At 47.4% G+C, this 13,224-nt stretch overlaps 5 protein-coding genes across 5 annotated transcripts; 3 read left to right on the top strand and 2 right to left on the bottom strand.

The window, feature by feature from the left end:
- Window positions 1-1,427: 1,427 nt before the first annotated feature.
- On the bottom strand, window positions 1,428-2,916 carry ARB_05995 (uncharacterized protein; the record flags this gene model as incomplete). The annotated part of the gene is made up of 3 exons (XM_003015638.1): window positions 1,428-2,471; window positions 2,544-2,684; window positions 2,761-2,916. 3 exons carry the CDS (start codon window positions 2,914-2,916, stop codon window positions 1,428-1,430), a joined length of 1,341 nt encoding a protein of 446 aa, XP_003015684.1.
- A 1,159-nt stretch (window positions 2,917-4,075) lies between these two features.
- On the bottom strand, window positions 4,076-5,242 carry ARB_05996 (uncharacterized protein; the record flags this gene model as incomplete). The annotated part of the gene is made up of 1 exon (XM_003015639.1): window positions 4,076-5,242. The coding sequence occupies one exon, from the start codon at window positions 5,240-5,242 to the stop codon at window positions 4,076-4,078; it is 1,167 nt and encodes a 388-aa protein (XP_003015685.1).
- A 480-nt stretch (window positions 5,243-5,722) lies between these two features.
- Window positions 5,723-6,982, top strand: ARB_05997 (uncharacterized protein; the record flags this gene model as incomplete). The annotated part of the gene is made up of 3 exons (XM_003015640.1): window positions 5,723-5,926; window positions 5,986-6,020; window positions 6,088-6,982. The coding sequence occupies 3 exons, from the start codon at window positions 5,723-5,725 to the stop codon at window positions 6,980-6,982; spliced, it is 1,134 nt and encodes a 377-aa protein (XP_003015686.1).
- Window positions 6,983-7,588: 606 nt separating this feature from the next.
- On the top strand, window positions 7,589-8,416 carry ARB_05998 (uncharacterized protein; the record flags this gene model as incomplete). Its single annotated transcript, XM_003015641.1, has 2 exons — window positions 7,589-8,136; window positions 8,299-8,416. The coding sequence occupies 2 exons, from the start codon at window positions 7,589-7,591 to the stop codon at window positions 8,414-8,416; spliced, it is 666 nt and encodes a 221-aa protein (XP_003015687.1).
- A 2,344-nt stretch (window positions 8,417-10,760) lies between these two features.
- On the top strand, window positions 10,761-12,419 carry ARB_05999 (MFS multidrug transporter, putative; the record flags this gene model as incomplete). The annotated part of the gene is made up of 2 exons (XM_003015642.1): window positions 10,761-10,910; window positions 10,971-12,419. The coding sequence occupies 2 exons, from the start codon at window positions 10,761-10,763 to the stop codon at window positions 12,417-12,419; spliced, it is 1,599 nt and encodes a 532-aa protein (XP_003015688.1).
- Between the last annotated feature and the right edge of the window lie 805 nt (window positions 12,420-13,224).

A 13,224-nucleotide genomic window follows, 5' to 3' on the forward strand; every position in this document is an offset into this window, starting at 1 on the left:
GAGGAGAAGTATTGGTGCAATCACTCCTGCTGTAGTCTTGTACGGCAAAGATGAAGGCAGTCAACCATCTATAGTGGAAAAAGTTTCGACGGTTAGCAAGCGTTTTATACAACAGTGACACATGCCATTCATACAGATAGGAGAAAACCAGGTCAATGAAGAAAGTCATAAACCCAAGTGTCCTAATTATAGGTGAGAGCAGGCCTGGAAGGAAGAAAACGATTGATAGAACGGACTGCACCATGAACCCACTTCGTCAGCAATCCTCAGCCATGAACCACGAGTATGGGGAGAGACGTACAATAATTATATCATATTTGAGATGGCCATTCGCTCCATGTCGGTGGATGAACCAGGCGCTGACTCCAAGAACAATGCCAGCGCAGGCAAACTGCATAAAGCGACTGCCCATCAAAAACACACGGACAAGAGTAGACATGAGTCCCATATTGGCGGTGGTTATATCGGGACTGGTTCTTCAAAACAGGTGATTCCGTATATCCCGAAGTCGTAGCGGCTGTTTATGTCTTCCAATCAGAGGTATGGGCCGAATGTGAAATAGATATACCAATCGAGATCTCAATTCTTTCCATGCAACAGAGGGATCCCAACCAAAAAGTAGAAAAAAGTGGTAGAACTTCCACGGAACCGGATGGCAAGGTCTTCTTTTAAGAGAAGAGGGGGAAAGTTTGCCTCGATAGCATAGTTAATCACTCAGCAAGGGTGATGCTGGAGGCATCAGGAGACCCGGTGGCGGCTTTTGATCCGGTCTTCTCCCTGTAGACAATGAATCTGTTACCATGGATGGGTAGCAAGGTCAAAGGGACCTGTTTCTCCTAGTTTTGCTCTGTTTGTTGATGATGATGACTTCATAAAGCTACATCCGGGAGTTAATCGACGATGGGGTATAAGCTTCTTCTAGACAGTCGTTCGAACCGGCGAGATGCGCCACTTGCATCATTGCTACGCAATGGTAGGTAAAAGACTGGAGCAGCGTAGGACACCGTTGCTGTTGATATCAATGGTGGTCTCTAGAAGCAGGATGAGAGACGGGTGTCGATGGTGGAGAGACGAGGAGGTCATGGAGTCGAGTTGAATCAGCCTGCAGCAGGTAAACGAAGTTAGTTAATATACTTTCTACAGCGAAAAAACGAATTACCACTAGTTGACTGGTTAGCTACCGCTGAACCGTCTACTTTTGATACCTTTTTAACTAGCAAGCAATGATACAAACACATCGTATAAGGCTAGGCGGATGGAGGAGAGTTAACTATACGCCGGGGTTCCAGGGAGTCTAGTCAGGATAGAAATATCATTATTTTCGAGGGGTTATAAAAGCCAATTCGTTGCCATCTATATCTCATCTGAACCAGGAAGTCGATTCTCTGCTCCATAATCAAGAAAAGAAGAAAATGAAGAAAAGGAATCTAAACAGTCAGTGTTTTTATATCGCCCTCCTTGAGGGCCCCAGAGCCAACTAGCCTGGTGACCTCTGCAGAAAAAATGCCCTTCACAGCAGCACCATCCTTGCCGGCAGCAGTAAGCTTTGATGCAATAGTGGCCAATTCATCGTTGTTGATCTTGCTCATGATCAGCTCGACGTCACTGAGGACGCTGTCGATCTGAGCCGCAGACGGATCTCCTTCTGCGAAGTAGTTGACCTCCTTAACGCTGCCCTTGAGTACACGCTTGTTCTTCTTAGCTGCGTTTTTGGCGGCTTCTTTGGCCTTTTTGCCTTCAGCTCGCTCGGCTTTGGCGGCTTCTTCACGTTCCTTCTCCAGTCGTTCTGCCTCAAGTTTAGCTTTCTCCTTTTCTTCGGCTAGGCGTTTAGCTTCAGCTTCCTTCTCGAGTCTTCGCTTGTCTTTGCCTGCACGCTCCTCCTTGCGGAACTTCTTAATTCGGGCATCGGCGGCGAGGGCATCGTCGACGGCTCGTCGTAGCCTGGCGGTGTCCTCTGTCTTCTTCTTCTTACGGGCATTGGCATTCTTGCGTTCAATGTGACGTTTGTGGTCACGGTTTTCATTATCGTCCGGAACATCCTCGTCTTCGTACTCAAATGATCTCCAGCTGTCAAAATTGTACCAGAAGTTGTAGAAAGTTTCGACCTCTTGTTTCGTGCTGTTATCGTCTCCAATCATAGGAACAGGCTGAATCTTAGAGAAACGAGCCTCGGCCTTGAAGAACGGATGCCAGAGCTTGAAAAAGTCCCCTTTCTTCTTAGGGTTCGGCGGTTCAACATCTGCAGCGGAATCGACAGAGTCAAACTGGCGTCGACGGACAGGGTCGAGTAGAATTTCGGTGGCCTTTTGAATGCATTTGAAGAAGCTGTCGTTCTCATCACCAGCACCTGCAGCAGCCTTCTTGTCCGGGTGATGTTTGAGGACCTTCTTGCGGTGAGCCTTCTTGATTTGCTCGGGGGTAGCTCTCCATCGGTATTTGCTAAGACCGAGCACAGCGTAGTGATCTTGACCCTAGATAGCAAATGAAGCGGTTAGCAACAGCATCCAACCGGCAAGTTATCAAACCGGATAAGTAATATATACCTTCCAGTCCTTAGCATCTCTCTGTAGCATCATTGGGTCCTCTGGCTCGCTGATCTCGTCGGCATCGTCTTCCTCAATCTTCTTGACATTCTCCTGCGCAAGGATTCGCTCATCCTCAGAGAAAGTTCGTCTATGGCGCTTCTATAAGTGTAGAAACTTGCATATCAGATAACTGAGCGGTATAATGTTATCATATTATGCAATTGGCATGACTTACACGGCGAGCGTGGGCTAAAAAGTGCGGGCCAACGGGCTCAACGTTGCGTCTGGTCGCAGCGGACAAGCATCCTACTGCCTTGAAGTCTTTGTCTGCAGCAGCCCAGCCTTCAGGAAGGCGAGGGAGCGGTAGGTGGACTGTCTCTATGCTCGACATCTTGCCGCAGTCTTAACTTGTATCGTCTATCAACCTCGTTGTCATTTCTTCACTCTCCAAAGTGGGATGAAGTTTTTGTAAAGAGAAAAAAAAAAAAGTCGATGGATCTGGCGCTAGTCTGCTTTGGGCCATTAACTACCTCTACGCCCAGGAGGAAGAAAAGACGAAGGGAAGAGACATCAAACTACGAATAGCTGATATAGAACCGGAGACAACTTAACCCTTGGTGATCATTTATACCTGTCCTTGACTTCTTTCTGTTCCTACCACTCCAGTTTCGCCTTTAAAATAAGTTTCTATGGCCGCAGCAACCAGCCCGGTGTCCGCTCTCAGCGCATACCGTCAGCTACTCCGGGCTACTCGGATCGCATTCAATGGTATAGGATTTCGTTGCTGCATGGAATAAACTCGGCGTGCTAATATGCTGTCTAGGAGATTATCCCGTTCTCTATGCTGCTCGAGCAGAGGCTCGCAAACAATTTGAACAAAACCGACAACTCGGCGTTGATACTCCATTGAAAATTCAACATGCGCTCGAAACAGCGCATATTCTGAAGACAAATATTGTTCAAGGGACAAAGATAGAGACTAAGGAAGAGGGCGGAGAGAAGGTAGATCGATACTGTATGTTTCCTTCTAACTACTGTGTCGTTTGAACTATAACTAACCTATTCTCAATTTACAGCTTTGCGGATACACGAATATACGGAGCGCGGAGACAATGATACTATAAAAGCTGCTGGTGAGAAGCCAGTTAAGGTTGGAAAGGGATGCTGCTCCTCATAATATTGCTTGACATCAAGTATCTGGGAGGATACGCTGATCCCGTTAAAGATGGGGTTCGGATTCGACTATGGCATGGAGAGTATTATTAAATCCCATGTCAATTGGGATACTCAACATTTGGAACGGCGGCGTTTGGATGCATTATTTGGCGGTTTCATATATCATTCTACTTCAAGTTAGCCATGTGCAATAGACTGTTTTGACGCGTTTGTAAAGCTCAAAATCTGTATCATATTGAATTATTCTCATTTCTTTTCATGACTCTTAGTTTGACACCTTGCCAGTAGATAAACGCCGGTACGAAAACGCTAATGCCTCCCTGGAACATATTAAAGATATTGGAAATGAAAACAAAAAGTAACAAAAAACGGTATCAATCTCCAGCCATGCTTGCGTACTGGACCTCTCCACGGCCAGGCGGCGGTGCCACGGCGTAACTTTGATCACTAGTCTTGATATCTGACTCTCCGTCTCCCTCTTGTGCGGATGAACCCTGAGTAATTGCCTTTCTTCCTCCACCCTTGACGGCTGCAACTGTTTGTCTTCCCTGACGCGCGTTCTGTATCCGTTCGTCTCTCTCCATGTTATCCAACGGGCGAGGCTTTCCCCATTGAACTCGAAGGGGACACCCCTGAACCACCGCAACGCCCTGACACTTGGCTGCCGCTGCTTCTGCTGATTCCCGTGACGCAAAATTAATGAACGCACAATGTGATCTATGCGAGCAGACGAGCGATCTTATGGTACCAAAGGGGGTAAAGAATGTGCGGAGAGCATGTTCGGGGAGATCGTCTTCCACTCCGGTAATGAATAAGGAAGTGATATTGGGGTCTGCGGGTGGTTCGATGTCCTGTGGCCCTGGAGGTCGTTGAGATACTGGGGGGTATGGGCGTGTTCCACGGCCTCGGCCACCGCCTCTACCTCGACCGGCGCCGCGACGCAAGTCACTTGTCCGCACAGGACCCGGGCCGGGTCCATACCCTATCTTCTCCGGTTCAGATGATCGTTGCCCTTCTCCTGCAGCCGCCCTGGAGCTGCTGGCCTCTCCACTGGCCTCTAACCTCCTCTGTCTCTTGTAGTATGGTTCACTGTTGGCCAGGCGCCGTAGCAGCTCTCGTGCTTTCTCGTCCGTCTTTTCATATTCCTCAACAGCTCCCCTGCCTTCCTCCAGTTCCTTTTCGTGTTCCTGCGCATAATACTCTCTGTTGATTGAGCTTTGTGGGCCCGGAGCAACCATCTTCAAAGCCGCATCTCGAACAACGATAGGTAGACCGAAAGAAAGATCCAGCATGCAGCACTGGCAGCAGTTCTTTAGTCGCGCGCACGTCAGGCATATATTTGTCGCCTTCGTTCGAGACGTCCGATCCGCCTTCCATCGAAAGACAGTCATGGGTCGAGTGCAGATTTTACATTCGGCGGCATAGTCTTCCTTGAGCATCTGGACGTAAGGGTTTTCGGGGAGACATTGTTCGCACACGGATGGAAAGTCTGTGGTCTCCCATCCTGACCGGTTGATATCTTGTTTGATCTGTGGAGGCATCTTCGAGAACAGAACAGCTATGAATGCCCGTCTCCCTGCTGTATGCTTGGCTGCTTCTTCTGCTTTTTTCTATCTTCAACTTTGTTTCCTTAGAATCTTTTTTGCTTCAGCGAGTAGATTTGATTAGTAATTTATATTAGTAATCTACATTAGTCATTTATTAGTAAATTTTCACGTGATAATGGCATGATCCCAAAATGGAAGAGCCCGGCGTTCCGCATCACATGACTGGCAGCTGAGCTAAACCAAAAAGGGACAGCTTTATGCCAAGCCTCTGAGCCCCTTTTGGGAAAGTTTATTTTTCTTTTCATTTCGAGATGCAAAAAAAAAAAAAGCGAGCAAGCAAGATATTCAAAACTGCCAACTCACAACAACAGCAACAACAACAACCCCTTTTTTTCACCTGTTATCGCACATCCTCGATCGCTGTTCCCGCTCGCTATCCACGCCGATTTCAGAGAATAAAACAGATATACCACGATGTCGTCTACTCAACTTGAAGCCGAGAACCATGAGCGCGATGCGGCATTTAACAAGGTCCTGCACGGCAACACCAGTAAGGCCCAGGGTGGCCTTGCTGCTATGATGGGAAAGGATAAGAAGGCCCAGCAGGCTGCTGTTGATGAGTATTTCAAGCATTGGGACAAGAAGCCCTCTGCTGATGAGACTGAAGAAACCAGAGAGGTGCGCTATCTCCACTGACTACTGCAATCACCATGCTAAGTGGGTATCGCATTCTGCAGGCACGAAGAGCTGAATATGCTACTCTCACCAGACAGTAAGTTTCTGCTGCGGTTGTCTGTAGAATGGCAATAATGGACGCGGGGTCTGACAATCGCATCTAGTTATTACAACCTAGCCACCGATTTTTACGAATACGGGTGGGGAAGCTCATTCCATTTCTGCCGTTTCGCCTACGGCGAACCTTTCCGTCAAGCCATTGCCCGACATGAACACTATCTAGCACACTCGATCGGCCTAAAAGAGAACCAGCTTGTACTGGATGTTGGCTGCGGTGTCGGTGGCCCTGCTAGAGAGATCGCCAAATTCGCCGGTGTCAATATCGTTGGTTTGAACAATAACGATTATCAAATTGAGCGTGCCACGCGTTACGCCGAGAAAGAAGGTCTCTCTAAGCAGTTGCGATTTGTTAAGGGTGACTTTATGCAAATGTCCTTTGAACCAAATACCTTTGATGCCGTCTACGCTATAGAAGCTACCGTTCACGCCCCTTCTCTAGAAGGTGTTTATTCTCAGATCTTCAAGGTTCTGAAGCCAGGTGGTGTGTTTGGCGTTTATGAATGGGTCATGACTGATCAGTACGACAACGACAACCCTGTTCACCGAGAGATCCGCCTTGGAATCGAACAGGGAGATGGTATCTCAAACATGGTAAAGGAATCCGTTGCCGTCGAGGCTATGAAGGCCGCCGGTTTTGAGCTTCTTAAAGTGGAAGATCTTGCCAACCGTCCCGACCCCAGCCCATGGTACTACCCCCTTGCTGGCTCCTGGAAGCACATGTCCTCAATTGGAGATCTTTTCACCATCATGAGAATGACCTGGTGGGGTCGTTCCATAGTCCACCGCGTCCTTGGCTCCATGGAGAAGTTTGGTCTCTTCCCTCAAGGCTCTCAGAAGACTGGAGACAGCCTTGCATACGCTGCTGATTGTTTAGTCAAGGGCGGAGAGATGAAACTCTTCACTCCTATGTTCCTCATGGTTGGCAAGAAGCCAGAGTAAATACCCAATGTACTCTGCCTTAGCTACACCATGCCTCACGTTTATTTTGCATGACTGATTCCGCGTCTTTATCTTCTGCTTCTTTTTCACTTCCTTATGTCCATATATACATGGTTTGTTGAATATGCTTGTTTAATTCTAGATCATATGTGACATCTTTTCCTTCATTAGGTCTGTTCACTCATTTTCCTTACCTTATCGACTATATGGCCACTGGCTATACATAAAATCTATTCAATTTCTATTTATTTATAGCGTTAAATACGTACTGTTGCTATCTTTTGGCAAAGTGATACCCGAATACCTAGAATGGGCGACCTTTGGTTGGAAGTATATCTTACTATTTGGAAGGGTAAAGTTGCTAGGGCTGTCAGCTTGTCATTAGCGAGACAACCAAAGCTCCCTAGAGGACATAACAACAAACACATATTAGTGTCCTCCTGTCGCGCCTCATGACAATACACCTTGGATTTCATCAAGCCACAAAAGGATGGTGATATTGAGCTTCCCCTTCCTCTGCCTCTTTTTATCTACTTTATCCTCTTTATCTCGTCTTCTTTGGTACTTGCTTTGAACCTTCTCGGCGCCAAATAAACAGTTATCAAAATGTCGCGTCCTCCCCGTGAAGCTCCTAGTGAAGTCCTTAACCCCCCTGGGCAGCTTGTCCCCTTTGTCTATGAGGGACTTTGCGGTGTCCGTCATCCTGGAGTCAACGGAGGAGATGGGCTGAAGTTCACCTTTGCCGAGTTTGCTCCTAGAGCCATCTGCCTGCCTGGCTTTGGCCATACCCCTGAATCGGCCCATTTGGCCTGCCGCTTTGTAGCGAACTTGGCTGCGCGCCATCATGCCGATCTACTTGCCATGAGGTCCTGGGACTGCCAGTTCTGCGGTATCAAAGCCTCAACGTTCAACCTGGTAGTCGTCTCTTTTCTGTCTCCTGAGGCTGGGACCGTTGACCCCATCCGTCGATCTGTCTGGGGCTATGGTGTGCCTATTTGCCGGACTGCTGGATCTTGCGATCAAAAAGCTGGGCGACTTACAGCCGAGTTACGCGACACCTATATTTCTGGCCTCGCCACGCCACCTTCTCCCTCCTGTATGATGTGTGGAAGCACTGAAGACCTTATGCTTTGTAGCGGCTGCAAGGTAGTTCGGTAAGTGTTTCTCTATACAGTTCACTTATTCTATTTATACAGCGTATTAGTCTATTAGCCTAGAGCTAGATGGTAGCCATCTCCAGATTTTACCTAAGGTTCTAATATTCTTTTTTACTATAATAGGTACTGCTCGCTGGAGTGCCGCAGAGAACATCATAGTGTGCATAAGAAGGATTGCCGGGCTGCACAACGTGAGAAGTTAAGGGATAAAATACAGGAACATCTACTGAGACAAAGAGAGTCTCACTTCTCAAAGTTCAAGGTGAGAAAGCCTTAAGTCTAAGAGGCACCTGCTTAAAGATATATAGTTGGGTTCTAACACAGTACAGAGAGTTTTCTACACCTAAGTCAAGGGGAGCCAGTTAAGGGGAATAAGCCAGGAGGCAAGGTCTGGAGAGAATGATGGGTACGAAAGGGAAAATCCTGCTGCTTATTTACTCGTATTCCGCCATTTTTGTACGCTCTCAAAATGCCCAGTTGAAGTCCTAAGTTTAAGGATCAGTTTCTACCTCCATTATAACTCCCTTGGTCAAAGTTTCTAGGTCCCAAAATACCCATGTCCTGACGAACGCATTTGCGGAGGATAATGTTCTAGCCCCAACTCCCTTGTCTTCATGTCCACTGGCTCCGGAGAAAGAGAGGATGTATGGGAGTCCTCCTGCTCTGATGCCTTCAACTACGTTTGGTAGACCGGGGCATATCGGAAGGTGAAGGTAAGTAGTACGGAGTATGGCATCTTACTAGGAGCATAATGCATCTTGAAGTGAGTGGTAAAGTCTAGGGAGCTCACCATGTCGCACAAGAAGCTGCCTCCTACCCCGAATACGTTTATGAAGAAAGAGCAGGACAGAATAACCACGCGATACTGGCGGTGATGGCACCAACTGTGACCTGAGAGGCCGTACCATCCAGGGAATCAATACCACACCCGATGGAGATGGTGACAGAAGTGGTCATGGGACCTCTGCTGCCGAAATAATAGCTGGAACTGTCTATGGAGTTGTCAAAAACGCCTTGGTGGTCCAGTGTCAAGATTCTGGATAACAATGGATCTGGTTCCATTTCTGGCATAACAATGGGGATGGATTGGAGTAGTAGTGTTGTCACCAGAAGGAATACTGTAGGCAAGGCAGTCATGAATACGAGTTTCGGAGGGTCGTTCTCCGCGACTATGAGCCATGCGACCGAAAACGTAATCAAGGCGTGAATATTCGTTGCTGCCTCAGTTGGTGCAGGGAATATACACTTACTCCTTTTACGCTTCTCAATATGGCTTCCAACTAATCATGTTGTTTAGCGTGATGCGAGCCAGGGGTCCCCTGCCTCAGCTAATGGTGTCCGTACCGTTCCAGCCCGCTCGCTAGCCGATGTCCCAGCTAGTTTCAGTAGTTATGGTTCCATTGGTAAGTTTCTATGTAGTTTCTCTCGGCTATATTTGTTACGTTGACAATACTTATAATATGTATAGTTGATTTCTATGCCCCCGGAGTTGTCATTACAACAAGACTCACAGTAATAGACCTGTGACAGTATCTGGAAGCTCCTACTCAGCCACCCAAGCCTCAGGAATGGCAGCATTCGTAATTGATGTGGCAGTAATTTCAGGTAAAACATGTACTGGCCTACATCTATCCAGAATCCCAAACTGGGGGCTACCTGGTCGCTTCTATATACAATGGTAGCGGGTTGTGATTGGGTGATGTTTGTATGAGGATTTGCTGGGTTTGAGCCATACGTGGTTCGCAACGTTGGAGAACATGTTGGTTACTCACTATATCCGTGTTCTCCTTTAGATAGGGCTATCTATCAAGTATTTTTCAAGATAAGCAAGATAATCCTGTCCTTCGCTGAGAACAGGAAGCAGAGAGCCTTCATAAGGTATATGCGTGAGATGTCTCCGCTAACTCCGTGACTGAAGGAGAATAGGTAAAGTCCGTCCAATCAAAGCGAAGGAAAGTGAAAAACACTAAAAATAAACAACGAAATCAAGCTTTTAAGCCTTCTTATGCCAAGCCTCCACACGTGATGTCGGAGCTTAATAGACGCCGACTTCCCGGATGAGTCAGCAGACTTTCTCTCTCTTTTTCTCCCATGTTCGCAGTTGTCAACATCGAGATTATCATCCAGTTCGCAGGTACAAACGCATTGTTCGGCCGCAGGAGCAATTGGGATGTCCATAAGGCTGCATATATACTTCGGGCACGAGATAGACCCAATATGACTTCCTGAATGCACCAGCTTATTATGGCCCCGAGAAGATGTCGGCGCCCAGAACGCCCGTCTCGGGGCCGAAGCCAAGGGCGCTCCGCTCCGAACCACGGGAAGAGTCGATCGCCGGAGTTAAGATCATAGAGTTTTCTTGCTCCATGCCTTTGACTCAGGCAGACACAATATCATCTCGGAGTTTGTTTCAAAGAGTTGGCCGGTTTGAAAGTACACGAAAAGTTGTAGTATATAATTAACAGTCATGCCGCGCCTGTTGACTGTCATGATGGAAATACCCATCACATCAAGAGGTCTTCAAATATTCAATACAGCATATCATTATCATTACAACCAGACTGATTGATACGTCTGCTTTTTATCGTTACCCGAACGAGTCTGTTGTTCTACGTCCAGCCATGGGGGAACCAGAGAAACGTTCTATCGATGAGGAGAGCACTGGCACCGAGGAGAAGGTTGTCGTGCAAGATGACTCCCAGTACCCGTCAGCAAAGAAAGTTATCCCAATCATGATAGCACTATACTTAGTTGTGTTCCTTATCGCTCTGGTAAGTCTACCCCTTTCCACCCTTTACCATCAATAATGCATTCTTCTAACTTCACCGTAGGACCGAACTATTATCGCTACCGCCATCCCGAAGATCACAGATCAGTTCCATTCCATTCAAGATATTGGCTGGTATGGTAGCAGCTATTTACTCACTGGATGCTCCTTCATGCTACTCTTTGGCAAATTTTACCAGCTTTACTCCCCCAAATGGGTCTACCTCATTGCGATCGTGATCTTTGAGGTCGGCTCAGCAGTGTGCGGAGCGGCTCCTAACTCAACCGCCTTTATCGTTGGTCGAGCTATTGCTGGGCTTGGTTCGGCTGGTGCCTTCTCAGGGACTGTAATCATCATCGTCCATAGCGTTCCCTTGCGCAAGCGGCCGATGTACACCGGTTTGATGGGCGGTATGTTTGGTATTGCTTCCGTTGCTGGCCCTTTACTTGGTGGCCTGTTTACCGACAAAGTCACTTGGAGATGGTGTTTTTACATCAATCTTCCTATTGGAGCCGTTACCTTGGTCATCGTTACTTTCCTCCTCCGCATCAACATCCCTCGAAAGAGCACAGCAAGCTTGACGCTGTACCAACAATTCCTCAAATTGGACCCCTTAGGCACTCTTTGCTTCATGCCGAGCGTTATTTGCCTTCTCCTTGCCCTCCAGTGGGGAGGCACAACATACCCTTGGTCAAGTGGGAGAATCATTGCGCTGTTTGTCGTTTTTGGCATCCTTCTCATTGCCTTTATCGCAGTTCAGATCTGGCGCAAGGAGGAAGCAACCGTCCCACCCCGCATATTCGTCCAGCGCAGTGTTCTTTCCGCCTTCTGGTTCACAATTTGTCTCGGCTCCTCGATGATGACGATCATTTACTACCTCCCGCTCTGGTTCCAAGCTATCAAAGGTGTTAGCGCCGTCAAATCTGGAATTATGAACCTCCCCATGATCTTATCCCTAGTCATTGGAGTGATTATGAGCGGAGGGTTAGTCACGGCAATTGGATACTACGCCCCCTTTATGATCGGCTGTTGCGTCCTTTCATCCGTGGGTGCCGGCCTCTTAACCACCTTCCAAACCGACACTGGCCACGCAAAATGGATTGGCTACCAGGTTATCTACGGCATAGGGTTGGGAATGGGTATGCAACAGGGCTCTGTCGCATGCCAGACAGTCCTGTCCAAGGTCGACGTTCCAATAGGCTCCTCTTTGATTTTCTTTGCTCAACAGCTCGGCGGAACGATCTTTATTTCAGTCGCTCAAAACATCTTCACAAATAAACTTACCTCCGGGCTCCAGCATATCCCCGGCCTCGATGCAGCCAACCTTGCTCAGGTTGGCGCTACCACTATCCGTGATCTCGTTAAAGATCCAAACACTCTCAGGCTGGTATTGGAAGTGTATAACGACTCAGTGGTCAAAACTTACTACATTGCCCTGGCAATGTCCTGCGTTGCCATTCTTGGTGCGCTCACTATTGAGTGGAAGAGTGTGAAAGGACAGGAAAAAGCATAATTAGACCGGTTATCGTGACATGAATTTTCTTCTACGCTCTTCTCTGGATTCATCTCGGCAAAGGCGCATTATTTGGAGTTCGTGGGGTCTCATTTCTTGAATCTTATATAGTATGGCTATAATAATAATGTGCATAGATAAACTTATCTAACACGGATAAATGAATGAACTGCTGAAATTAAGAATACGGCAAAATTTCTACAATTACTTTCGTCCTATCATTTTATTTTGCTTCTTTGTTTAATTTAAGGGATCGCGACACCAATGTAGATACGAGGCAGATTGCGTATCTGTATAGAGGCTTGCACAGAACAAGATGAAGACTCGATAACATAGTTGCAACACATGTATATAGCCAGTGTTGTTGACGAGCGAAAATACCGTCAATTCACTCGCCACTGGAATGGAGAGAGCCCATTGAATGGACTCTGAACGCATTCATGATCATGATACCCAGGACCCCGATGACACCGATGACACCGATACTCTTACCCAACTCCATAGCAGTTTCGTTCATGAACTTTCATCAAACATAACAAACTTCGAGGTTTCCACCAAATCCAGATCTCTGAACGAACAGGGGGTTGGCAAGGCACCCCAATAGAGGAATATATGACAAAATAACAGTGAACTAACTGTTAAAACGCAGAAACGGAGCTTATACTAACGAGACCCAGAAAACGGCTCTATCCAGATAACGAGACGCGGGATCCCTATACGAATCTGTATGACCGGTCTGGAGATGATGGCGCACTTTTTGCAAACGTCAACACTGTCCTGCCTTCAGGCATTCAACCAGGTGACT

The sequence above is a fragment of the Trichophyton benhamiae genome (assembly GCF_000151125.1).
Source record: "Trichophyton benhamiae CBS 112371 chromosome Unknown Abenha-G-c-322p01.r1, whole genome shotgun sequence".
NCBI classification, from domain to species: Eukaryota; Fungi; Ascomycota; class Eurotiomycetes; order Onygenales; family Arthrodermataceae; genus Trichophyton; species Trichophyton benhamiae.